This window comes from Puma concolor, chromosome E4 (genome assembly GCF_028749965.1).
Source record: "Puma concolor isolate L17-30 chromosome E4, mPumCon1.1.hap2, whole genome shotgun sequence".
Classification (NCBI taxonomy): domain Eukaryota; kingdom Metazoa; phylum Chordata; class Mammalia; order Carnivora; family Felidae; genus Puma; species Puma concolor.
Genome location: NC_141683.1, coordinates 47,508,827 through 47,522,026, shown reverse-complemented (window position 1 = coordinate 47,522,026; position 13,200 = coordinate 47,508,827). Strand labels below are relative to the sequence as shown.

The 13,200-nt window shown below is 35.7% G+C and overlaps 1 protein-coding gene across 2 annotated transcripts in view; it reads right to left on the bottom strand.

The window, feature by feature from the left end:
* HMCN1 (hemicentin 1) overlaps positions 1-13,200 on the bottom strand; it is a 482,690-nt gene that overhangs the window by 357,028 nt on the left and 112,462 nt on the right. For both annotated transcript variants that reach the window (XM_086694136.1, XM_086694137.1), the window contains exons 3-4: positions 6,506-6,664; positions 4,674-4,796 (exon numbers count right to left, since the gene is read on the bottom strand). In XM_086694136.1, the coding sequence (XP_086550262.1) occupies positions 4,674-4,796; positions 6,506-6,664 (282 nt within the window). The remainder of the gene's footprint in view (positions 1-4,673; positions 4,797-6,505; positions 6,665-13,200) is intronic.

The following is a 13,200-nucleotide window of genomic DNA, read 5'->3' as shown; positions in this document are numbered from 1 at the left end:
AATACTGTAATAATGCTGTATGGTTATAGATGACCACACTTACCGTGGTGAGCAATGAATAATGCATAGAATTTTCCAACCACTATATTATACACCTGAAACTAATATAACATTGTGTGCTAATTTTACTTAAAGAAATGCATCCTCCAATAAAAAAACAAAAGTGGAAATCACAGGCAGGGACTTATGGTGGTCAAAGGTATCATCTGAGGAGAAAGACTAAGTATGTCCCCTAAGTTCAATTTAACCTTGAGCAAGATGCTCTGCTTCCCTATGCTTCAGTTCCCTCATTTATGCATTGAGGTTTATGATCATGCTGTCTTCCTTATATGGTAAAGATTAAATGAAATAAAATTAAACTCTTATTGAATGGCCATATCAAGCACTCGATCATCTAAATTGATACTATTATTATTTTCTTAGCCTGAGAAAAGGAAAGAATCATGGGAGCCTTTCATGTGTAATAGAGAATGAGGAAAAGAGTCTGCCCGTTCCAAACAGAGCGGCACAGGAGCCTCTCCCAAAGAAAGCACTAAGTGCTGGAAGGACCGCTGGAATTAATATTTCTTATACCAAAGACCTGCATGTTACATGATAAGATAGTCATTAAGATTTACTGAGAGACTTCCAAATATCATCATTTATGTCCTTCAAAAAATATAAATTAGTTGACAATGATTCCTTTATTTAATAAAACTCCCTTTTGATATAATACAGCCAGCATTACTTTCAAGTAGGGAGTTACACCAATCCATAGGGCCAGGATGTCCAGGTGGAAGGTTTTTTGTAGGAGGATAGGAAGAGACAGGAGGAGAGTGTTTGGAGACGTGAATTGGGAGAGGTAGGGAAAAAGAATGGGGAAATTCAGAACAAGTAAATCATCCAATTAACAATGGATCTTTCACATTAGCTTCTTTGACGCAAGCATATAACATCTGTGGGTAACTTTGAGATTTCAAACTTGGACGTTTCTTATACCTAAGGAAGCATTAATTAGATCCATTGATAATAACCCAGTTTACAAAGAAATGGACAAGTAAAACTGTTTAGTTCCTTTTTCAACTTCAAAGGTGAATTAAGTACATCCTTGAGATGTGTCTTAACTTGTGTTTCCAAAATGTAATACCGTACAATGATTTATAGACTGATGCTTGGCAAATAATTTCTTCACTTTGGTTTCTTTTATGTTAAATAAAGATGAAAGATACTCTACTTAATTATTATTTAAAAAAAAGAGGAAGAAAGAGGAAACTTCAAGTTATCTCAAGAGAAAGTTGATACAAAAAATATCCTACTAGGTTAGGAAATTGATGAACTAGAGAGGATAAAGCATAATATTTCACAATTTTCATTAGAAATAAGAGATGAAAAATTGCTTTTGAGTAAAATGTAAGGACCAAGCACACGTGTGGCCCTCCTGCAGTTCTCACATATGTTAAATGTGCAGCTATCACTATATCATCAATTTTTCCCAGAGTTGTTTATGTTTATACAATAGGAGAATTTGGAGCAATGAGAAAAGAAAAATGGCTACATTATATGCTAAAAATTCTGCAAATCCAATTTTAATTCTGTCACTCTGCTTTTTGTTAACAAAATCTTCTACCTTGGTGGCTTTCTTTAAGGAAAGCATTGGTGTATACAGTTTCCAGTAACCCCTTCATAGTATCTTTCCTCACACAGGAAAAAAAAAAAAAAAAAAAAAAAAAAATCTCTCCAGCCTTTTCCCATTTGAGTAAATGTATTTCCTAGCAACAGCTAGCCATCTGGTTTCTAAAAAACATAGGGGCACAATTTCTCCACTTTGAAAGCAAAATAACATTGTGAGGATTATAAACATACTAGTTAACATTTATTGGGACTTACCCTGTACCAGAACTTGTTTGAAACATTTTACACGCATTATCTTATTTAATCTTATAATAACTTTCGAAAATGGAGAAGTCTATTCTCCCTGTTTTACAAATTACAAATTTACAAATTCTCCCTGTTTAGTGGAGTTTAAAGAGACCATGTCATGAAGGAATATAGAATTCTTTTCATTTGGGATACATTTATCTTTAGGTAACTGAATACTTGCTTTCAATTGGCTTAAGCAAAAGGGTCATTTCCTTAACTCTGGAGGCTTAGCAGTAGGATGGGATTGAGTGTTGACTTAACCCACAGGCTTTGGATTTTCTTAGCTTTTTACTCTCCCTTACATTTGTTTAATTCTCAGAATTATATGAAGATGCCTGCATCAGGTCTGGGATTCACATCCATACAGGATAATACCTAGAAGAGAATTTTTTCAAGATGACTCCAGTTAAATTCCTCTTGAGTCTCAAGTGGCCCAAAGTAGATGAGATGATCTTTCTTGAACCAGATGGTGAGGGGGTTGGGATTCCCATGATGGACAGCTAAATTAAGGCTCACCCTGTTTGCTTCAAACTTCAATTTATAAAAATGGACAATTTTAGCAATGCTTCTCTTTAGTCCTATTCTGCCTAAGCTAAATTTCAAGGTCAAAATATCAGCGGGTTAAATTTCTGTTATATATCTGTATCTATAATTTTCGGCAATTTATATCAAGTTTTTATACATTGTTATTCTTGTAAATTACTTGGTAATTGTCAGAATTGTTAAAAATTATTAGGACTACAAAAATTATGCATCACACCATTTATTTAATAACTAAAGTGTGTATCTTTGTAGGGCTTATTTTTTCCATTTAAGACAACAATAATATTTTCAATTTTGTGTTAGTCCATTTTCCCTGGGTATGTGGATATAAATGGGAGTTACATTTATGAGAATCAACATGTTATTTTCTAGCTCTGGGACCCAACTCCTAATAAAGTCCTATGGTTCTCCCTAAAAGTTCATCCAATTTGTTTTGGGAAGCTCCAAGTTGTGCCTGACTACTAACAGGTTTGAACAACTGTTCTTTCAAATGCCCGAGGTGCCAGCCATGTCTCTTCTCGCCTATTCTCTTCTCTAGTACTTTCTGCCAGAACCACCATATCCACTGGGAATGGCATCTTCTGCCCCATTTTTCTGCAGAAGACCACTGTCACTTTTAATCTGGAACTTCACAACACCCAAAGCAGGTGGTGTCCTCACTGATGCAAGAGAAAGCAGTACTCTCCTTACTTATACCCTCTACTTTGTGCTGATGATATTGACTGTACCCCAGAGTGTTATACAATTCCAGATTAAAAACAACTACAAGAGGGCTTTCCTTCATTAAGGTCAAACATAGCTGATGGGATGGGACAAGAAATCCAGGTCCTGGGGGCGCCTGGGTGGCTCAGTTGGTTAAGTGGCCGACTTCGGTTCAGGTCAGGATCTCACAGTTTGTGAGTTGGAGCCCTGGGTCAGGTGGGCTCTGTGCTGACTGCTCTGAGCCTGGAGCCTGCTTTGGATTCTGTGTGTCCCTCTCTCTCTGACCCTTCCCCACTCACACTCTGTGTGTGTCTCTTTCTCAAAAATAAATAAACATTAAAAAAAATTAAAGAAACCCAGGTCCTGTGAAAGTCTTGTACTCTTCCCCAATTCTTTTCTTCCTAGGTTCCCAAATTCTCATGCAAATGTTCATACAAATAACTGCTAAAGGATTCCCCTGTAGTTGTCAGACCCTGCCCAGGCATTTCAGCATCTCCATCATGGACACAATATGGACTCAAGCCATAACCTTCTTAAGGCTGTTTCTTCCAACAAAAGACTTTTTACACTAAAATAACCTTCCAAGTTTGTATATCATATGCTGATAAAAATATTTGTGCTAGATATTATTCTAGAAATTTGCAATGTCCTATTATTTCCACCATGATGTAATAAGAATTCTTTAGGTATAAGAAGAATTACTGAACCATTTCATTCAAGACTCAAAGGAATCTGTTATGAAATTAATAGAACTTGTTTGGGTAACAGTAACCACATCAATCAAATGTGAATTGTGCCTACATAAAACCTTATCTTAGTACTGGCATGCTCCTAGAAACTTAAATGGAAGATAGATAGATAGATAGATAGATGGATAGATAGATAAATAGATAGATAGATAGATAGATAGATAGATAGATAGATAGATAGATAAATTCTTACCGTAGTGAGGCCACAACAAGGTAACAGAAAGGAGAAAGAATTGTGACAGACGTATCTCAAACGCTTTTTTAGAAAATACCAAGATTTTCTTAGTATGTAAGTTATAGATTTTATTACCATAAAAAATTTTAGTTAACTACATAAGTTACTTACTTATAGTTTTTTTTTACTTTTAATCTTAGAGATTAACATCATTAGAATTTTGCTCAATAACTTTTTCATATTCAACTTCAGTAAACCATCACACCTTATTTTACCAATTATTCAAAAGCTGTGTATCAGAAATACAAATTGACTTTACTAAACAAGATCTAAAAAAATTTTCAATTCCTGTTGAATAAATTTTAAATACATTTATGCTTAAATCTAAATAATACATCAGTATAGAATACAACGCATAAACTAATACTATACAAATCTATGCTTCTCCACATTGGTTTAATACTTTTACTGACCTGTGGACTAGGGCGGGGAACAAAAATCTCTTTGTAAACTGTTTTTGAAATCATATCTGTCACAATTAGGTCAGCCTAACTAATTATGGTAATGTAGTTAATAATAAAGCAGACCCACTTGATTAAACTGACCTCATTAACTTGTTTTTTGTCCAGATGGAACACTTGACCAGAACTTGTAGAGGCAATTTCTTCATAGACTTTATATCCAATATGGCCCCTGTCATCACAGTCTCCAGTGAGCACAAATACAACCTATAATTTTTTTAAAAAAAGAAGACAATTTAAAGGGTTTTCATAAATCAATATGTATTTATTGACTACCTATTATGTGTTAACATATTACTATTAAACTGGAATACATATATATTATATATACATCTTACATATATAATATACATATACATACATATGTCTATAATACCATACATGTATAATATATAATATATAATATATATATTCCACTCTATATGCATTTTGAAAAAGTGTTTGAAGTCCCTCTTACTTAAGAGGTGGAGCTTAATTTGTCATCTCCAAATCAAAGCGTGGACATGTGATTTGCTTTGGGCAGCAGCCCAAGGCAAAAGGGACATTCTATCAGTTCTGAGCCTATATGCAAGAGGCCTTGCATATTTCCCCTTGGTCTCTGGTGCTTCTGCCTTGGCCATGAAAAGAACATGCCTAAACAAGCCTACTGGTCTCAAAAAAAAAAAAGTGAGAAACCCGTGAGACAGAGCCAAGTCACCCCAAAGATCAGCCTAGATAAGTTAAACCCAAACTATCCCCAGACACACAAGTGAGCAAGCCTTGCCTAGACCAATGGAGCCCTGCAAATATGTTTTAAGCCACTGAGAGTAGAACAGTTTGTTACACAGGAATAGCTAACTGATACAATGAGTAAGTCTGACTCAGACAAGATTCCACATAGGAGGTGATATTTGAGACACAGGCCTTCTTTGTAGGTCTATGCTCTTGTCAATTCTAGGGATAAGATAGAAAGAAGAACTTTCGGGGTGCCTGGGTGGCTCAATTGGTTGAGTGTCCAACTTCCGCTCAGGTCATGATCTCACAGTCTGTGGATTCGAGCCCTGCGTCAGGCTCTGTGCTGATGGCTCAGAGCCTGGAGCCTGCTTGGGATTCTGTGTCTCCCTCTCTCTCTGCCCCTCCCCTACTGGCTCTCTCTCTCTCTCTGTCTTTCAAAAGTAAATAAAAACATTAAAAAAAAAAAGAAAGAACTTTCATTAATCCCCCATCATTTCTTCTCTATATTAAAAAACAAAGTATTAATATGCACAAATACTACATATCCACTTATGTTTAAATTAAATGGCACATGTACATTGGAGAACATATATACAGATCAATAGTTGTAATTATTGATTTTTGCCAAAGTATAGACAAAGAGGAGAGGCAACCTCTCACATGCCATACAGGTATATACCTTGTTTTATTGCGCTTTGCTTTATTGTGCTTCACAGATACTGTTTTTTTGTTTGTTTATTTGTTTTTTTACAAATTGGAGGTTTGTGGCAACCCCGCATTGAGCAAATCTATCAGCACAACTTTTCCAATGGCATTTGCTCGCTTCATGTCTCTGTGTCACATTCTGGTAATTCTCACAGTATTTCAAACTTTTTCATTATTAGTATGTTTGCTATGGTGATTTGTGATCAGTGAGTATGACTTGCTCAGATGATGGTTAGCACTGTCTGGTAATGAAGCATTTTTAAATTAAAGTATATATATTGTTTTTCTAGACATGATAATATTTCACACTTAAGAGAGTAGACTACAATGTAAACAAAACTTTTATGTACACTGGGAAGCTAAAAAATTCATTTGACTTTATTGTGATACCTGCTTTATTGTGGTAGTCAGAACTGAACCCACAATATCTCCAAGGTATGCCTGAATTCCTTCCCGCTGTATTCAGATTGAAAATTTGGGGGCTGATTCCTACTCACTTGTGACTGTTTCTGTTGGATAAGCTGTAGCACCTCATGAGTGAGCCGATAATCCTTGGACCGTGCATCAGTGAAAACATAGATGAAAGACCCCGGAAGAGAAATTTCCAAGGCAATTTTTATAGCTCCAATACTCATTTCTGGACAATCACCACCACCCTGTTGAGGAGCAGAGAAAAAAAGTGCAATTATTTAACAACAAAAAAGAAAATATTTTAGTTACGATAAGTTGCTCTAGAAGCTCCAGAACTGAACAAGTTCTCTTCACATTTATTTTCTATCAGTTTGCCACTGTATTAATTACTTTAGTTGCCAGGAGATGGAAAAGATACAGAGTTATGTAGAGATAGAAAAAAAACCTGTATTTATGGATAAATTAAAAACTCACCCAAAATACACAAAATAATAGAAATTGTCATATACTTTTTATCTAATTAAATGTTGACTCACTTTCTCATTCCCTTACATGACTATTTCACGACATGCCTCTTTTCTTATCCCTCATTTGATGACCTTGTTTCTACTGTACTGGGAAAAGATTAGCAATCAGAAGAGAACTTTCATGAACTCCCACCATGGTGTCTATGAACCTACCTGTAATAGCAGCCACCCGCCTTGCCTTCACGGTGAAGGAATCATCTAGACATAGCTAAGGCTAACTACTCACGTGTGCCTAATCAAAGACAGCTCCTGTGTGTCCCCTCTCTGGCTGTCCCTTCTCTCTACTCCACTGCCAAAAATTCCTCCTTTACTGGATCATTCCCACCAGCAAACAAACATACTGGTATATCTCCCATATACCATATATATAACCATATATACCATATATATATACCATATATAGAACTCCCATTTGAGTTTTTGCTCAAATGTTACCTTTCAGAGAAACCATCCATGTCCACCTTATATAAAATACACCCTTTGTCACCCTCTTCACTCTGCTTCATTTTTCCTACGAACACATGATCTCTGTTTTATTTTCTACTTGCATAGGCTCCATATATTTTCCTAAACAAAAATAGTCCTCATCCTAAGAAGAATTCCTGTCACATTTATTTCATTCAAAATTATAGGGGTTTACAGATAAAACTGTAAGTATGCTCTATTTACAGTTTTATATATTTTACATTTATGATTATTATCCTTATGTTCCATGTTATCAATGTTCTTCAAAAATCACAGGTTTTGGGGGCACCTGGGTGGCTCAGTTGGTTAAGCATCTAACTTTGGCTCAGATCATGATCTCGCAGTTTGTGAGATCGAGCCCTGCATCAGGCTCTGTGCTGAGAGCTCGGAGCCTGGAGTTTGCTTCAGATTCTGTGTCTCCCGCTCGTTCTGCCCCTCACCCGCCCACGATCTGTCTCTCTCTCCCAAAATAAACATTAAAAAAAGTTTAATAAATATCACAGGCTTAAATGATTGCATAATATTCCATTATGTCTACATCCCATAATTTAGTCAACCATTTCTCTACTGTTGAACATTAATGCTCTCCCAAATTTTCCTCTACTATAAATTTGGAAATACAAATCTATTTTATTTTATGTATATATATAAAATGTCTGATTACTTCCTAAGCATAGATGTCAATAACTACAGGGCCAAGGGAAAGGACTTTCAACCAATATGTTTTGAGCAACCAATAAACTGCTTAACACCCCACTAGGATTTAAACATAGAAAGATGAATAATGAGGTAAAGTATCTTGTCCTTAAGGAACTCGTAGTCTAGAAAGGATAAATAAAAAACAAGACAATTTAGGGTTATAGGGTGGTGCCTTATGGTTCTACAGTCCACCAGAATACAGTAAGTAAGAGTTCTTTCTTAAAAAGAAATTAATTACTTGATGAAAGTGATATGGTTTTTTCTTTAAACTCTGGAGATTCTACTTGATTCTCTTATTGGGGCTTTTCCCAGGCTCCAAACAGTCTTAGACTGTGATACAATATCCTGAGAACCATAGTTCTAATCAGGGTCAAAAGAGCCAGGCTTCGAACTATTTACACTGCAGCTTGGACAAACCAGAGAATCTTTTCTTGTTTAGAATCCCACTCAAAACTTACAGACTGTGAGTACCATTATATTAAATGAGTTGGAACAGAGCCCCAACTATTATAAAATGATTCTAAAATTAAAACACTCATCAAATATGTCATAATGGTAGGGTGTTGAAAGCTGTGATAACCTGATCTTAACTTCTGAGAAGAAGTCAGCTATAGACTCCCAGAAATTTTACTCAGTTAATAGTCCTTTCTATTTTTGCAGGACTTATCAGCTGTGCATTATTACTTATGTGCATTTTCATGGCATTTAGTTTAGCAGATAATACTGTTCTTAAAAACTTGTACACTTGTATCTTCAGACTGTACTTATCTCCCAGATTCCAACTTTACATCTTCAACCACTTATTAAACATCTACTCCTAGATGTTCTATGGGTCTTCACATTTCCGTGTGTCTAAAGTAGAACTCATTGTATTTTCCCTAATTATGTCTTCCCTATTTTTGTTAATCAAACCACCTGCCTTCATATTCAGGTTCAAACCTGAGTCATCTGGACTCCTCCCTCTTCCTTCACCTAATCAGTAGTCAAACCATTTTCCTTCTACTTCCATCATGAATTCATCCCCTCCCTTCCTCTTTACTTCCTACAATTCACTCTTCTTATCATTGATTTTGTTACTCGTATAGCCTCCAATCTAATCTTCTGCTCTGCCTGCCACCAAACTTTATTTTGCCTGCAGTAAAGAGCTATCTTTATCATGTTCCAACTTAAAATCCTTCACTACTTGGGGCGCCTGGATGGCTCACTCGGTTGAGTGTCTGATTTCAGCTCAGGTCATGATCTCACACTTCGTGGGTTGGAGCTCCATGTCAGGCTCTGTGCTGACAACTCAGAGCCTGGAGCTTGCTTCGGATTCTGTGTCTCCCTCGCTCTTTGCCCCCCGCCACTAGTGCTCTCTCTCTGTCTCTCAAAAATAAATGAACGTTAAAAAAAAAATCCTTCACTACTTATGTTGGATCAAATTCTCTTTCTAGTTTCCTATCTCTCCTCCTGCCCCTCTTCATAAATCGCTTCCTTTAAGCTAGGACTACTTCCTGTTCTTTAAATATGCCTCTCGCTTCACACTGTAATGCCGTCAGTGCTTTCATTCATCTTTCTGTTGTTCCATCTCCACTATTAACACTCCTCAAATACACTTCTTCACTCTCCAGATGTACTTTGATATGCTTTACATTTCAATGATATAGCATATTTTCCTCTGCATAATAGGCGGGAGGATTATCATCTGCAATAAACGTCCTTAAATGAGCATTTGTTGCTAGGAAAGTGTGAAATAGCTTCTGGGGACATTAATAACTTTAATATATTGCATAGGAATAATTTTTACTCGAAGCCAACTTTGCAAATCCATAACTGCTGGATGGACTGCTCAAAAAACTAGATTCATATTGAATTTTCAAAACTTAAAAACATTCCTCAACTGTGCTTGACATCATGCACCTGAGTGTGAATCACAATATAAAAATTACCCATTCCACAAGCATTTGTTGAATGGCCAAGTACACAATACACTAGCTCCGTGGTAGTATAATTCTAAGGAAAGATTGTCTCTTGCTAATTAATATCACCTAATATCAAGGGATTGGAAGAAATCTTCTATGAACCAAAAGTCAGAACAGCTAAGAAATCTCCAGGGATGCATACTAGGAATGACAGAAATGATAAATCTTGTCCAGTCAGTAAAGGACAATCTTTGAGCCACTTGACTTGTATTCAAATTTACTCTAAGAGGACCCAGGGATGCCTTAGTTCATCCTACAACATTACCCAGGAGTAGACTCTAGAGATCATTAGAATCCTTGGAAGTTACTCTAAATGAATTCATCTCATTGAGATCTCTCTAGTATGAGATTCATACTAAAACTTGAATGTAGCCCTAAAAAAACACATGTGTTGAGGTGGAACCTCTAAGCCTTTAATTATTGTTTTTTACCCTATAAATTTGAATAGAGGAGTTTAAAACCACATCTTAATAAAACCTACATGGTCAATAACATTTTCTGTTATTGGAACACCTTATTCTCCTGAAAAAAAAAAAAAAAGCCCCTCTGTGAAACACTGAACTTGATATATAGTAAGTTTAATATTGGTTAATACCCAAAGGAAAGAGTGTGATGAGGTCACACAACTATAACTCCACAGAGAATTTCACAAATATAATTGCAAATGAAAGGCATTCCTTTTATTTCTTGACTCTTTTATATCACACTCTCAAAACAAAGACTTTGACTTTTATGGACAAACTAATATAAAGTCTCCAAGCAGCCAGAAATTTGAGGAATGTCAAGTCTAGCGGAAACATTTTGACCTACGTATATCAGAAACCCATACTAGATGTACTTAATATCCCTTAGGAGTGATCTGTGTAGCTTAGTGGTTTTCCTGCTGTGGAAATCAGTGTATTCTTTACAATAAAAATAATTATGCTGCCCTGAATTTCACATTTGCAGACATAGATTATATTATAATCATATCGATTCCATACCGATTAGAAATTGTTCTCAAGAATAAAACTCTTCTCTTACCAAAATAGTACAATATCTTTTTTTAAAAAAAATTTTTTTTAACATTTATTTATTTTTGAGACAGAGAGAGACAGAGCATGAATGGGGGAGGGTCAGAGAAAGAGGGAGACACAGAATCTGAAACAGGCTCCAGGCTCCGAGCCATCAGCACAGAGCCTGACGCGGGGCTCGAACCCATGGACCACGAGATCATGACCTGAGCTGAAGTCGGCCGCTTAACCGACTGAGCCACCCAGGCGCCCCTAAAATAGTACAATATCTTAAAATTATTATCTTTCTGTCTATACTAGATTAGTGGATAACTGAAAATTAAAAATAATTGTTAAATGATAATTTATATCTCAGTGAAACTATTTATCTATCTCATTATGGATGTAGGTTTTTAAAAGGAAAAATGTTTTTTTCCAAAGGAAAATTACATATAATTTATATTAAAAACTCCCTATCTGATACCTGAGTTTGATTTTCTAATCATTTTAAATCATAAATAATCACTAAAATTATGCAGTAAAGGAATACTTTAGATATGTGCTGTCCAGTACAATGACCACTAACAAGCCTTGGGAGCTATTGAGCATCTGAAATAATGGCTCGTGAGGCTGAGGAATCAAATATTTTATTCTAATTAATTAAAATTTAAATTAAAAAAGTACTAATTTTTCATATCGATGAAAAAATTGGATATACTGAGTTAAATAAATAGATTATAAAAATTAATTTAAACTGTTTTTAAAATTACACATGTAGCTCACATCCTATTTTTGTTGGACAGCACTGCTTTAGAATGATACTTGGTTTTGTTATGCAGGCTTCATTATAAGGTTGTTGCTTTGCACTAAAAGTCTTCCACGAACTTTGCTTTCTGTCAGAAGTTATTAAAAACAAAATTTAAGTAATTTTAATTTACTAAGGCTCAGGAATCAAGTGACAATCTACTCCAAAAATCTATAAATTATTGACTTTGTTTAAGTATACATAAAGTTTATAAACAAAGTTTTTGCACATTGATATATATGAAGCTAATAATGTTTCTCAAATCATTATTTGATCTTCTGATTCTTTTTTTTTTTTTTTTTTTAAATTTTTTTTTTTTTCAACGTTTATTTATTTTTGGGACAGAGAGAGACAGAGCATGAACGGGCGAGGGGCAGAGAGAGAGGGAGACACAGAATCGGAAACAGGCTCCAGGCTCTGAGCCATCAGCCCAGAGCCCGACGCGGGGCTCGAACTCACGGACCGCAAGATCGTGACCTGGCTGAAGTCGGACGCTTAACCGACTGCGCCACCCAGGCGCCCCTCGATCTTCTGATTCTTAAACTCAGTTTTGGCAGAACAGGACTAAAGAGAACCACTGTCAAAATGTCCATGTTTATAAATAAACCTCACAACGTCAGATACTTCAGGTTGATCTATATCAAACTCATGTACAGATTTTAGAATCGGGGGCAATGGGATTATTACTGAAACACTAAAAACAAACCATTTTACATTTTAGTTCCACACTTTAAAAAAGGAGTCCTTTAAAAAGTCTTAACATTTTATGTTTTGATATGAATACCAAATGGGAAAAAACAGTAAGATAATATCCCATAAAACATCTATAATGGAGACATTTAGAATTGATGAACTTGAATCTATGAAAAGCCTCATTAATTTAATTGACACTTTTACTGGTAGTAAGATACCCCACTTGTATTGACTCAATGGATATCTACTCTAAGCCAAACACTAAGAGAGTACTGTCACATACACTATGGTATTTACTCTTTATCTCAATTGATGACACAGGTATCATTTTTAGCACAATATATTGCCAGAGGACTGAATCTTTAAAATCTCTTCCTAAGGTCACATGACTTTTAAGTGAAAGAACAGAGACTGGAATTCAATTCTGCCTGGCCTGAGCTTTCATGCAAACTCCAGTGAGGCATTTCATTACTTTCATCAACCTCTGTGACTGCAAGCAAGTAGCTTGTAAGAGAAAACTATAAAAGCAAAGGGGAAAAGATTCTCATTCTTCCAGATGCCCACAGAATATTGTACGTTCTTCTATTGTGGCATCTGCTGAGTTGGATTGTAATTTTTATGTTTCCTCCCACTATATCT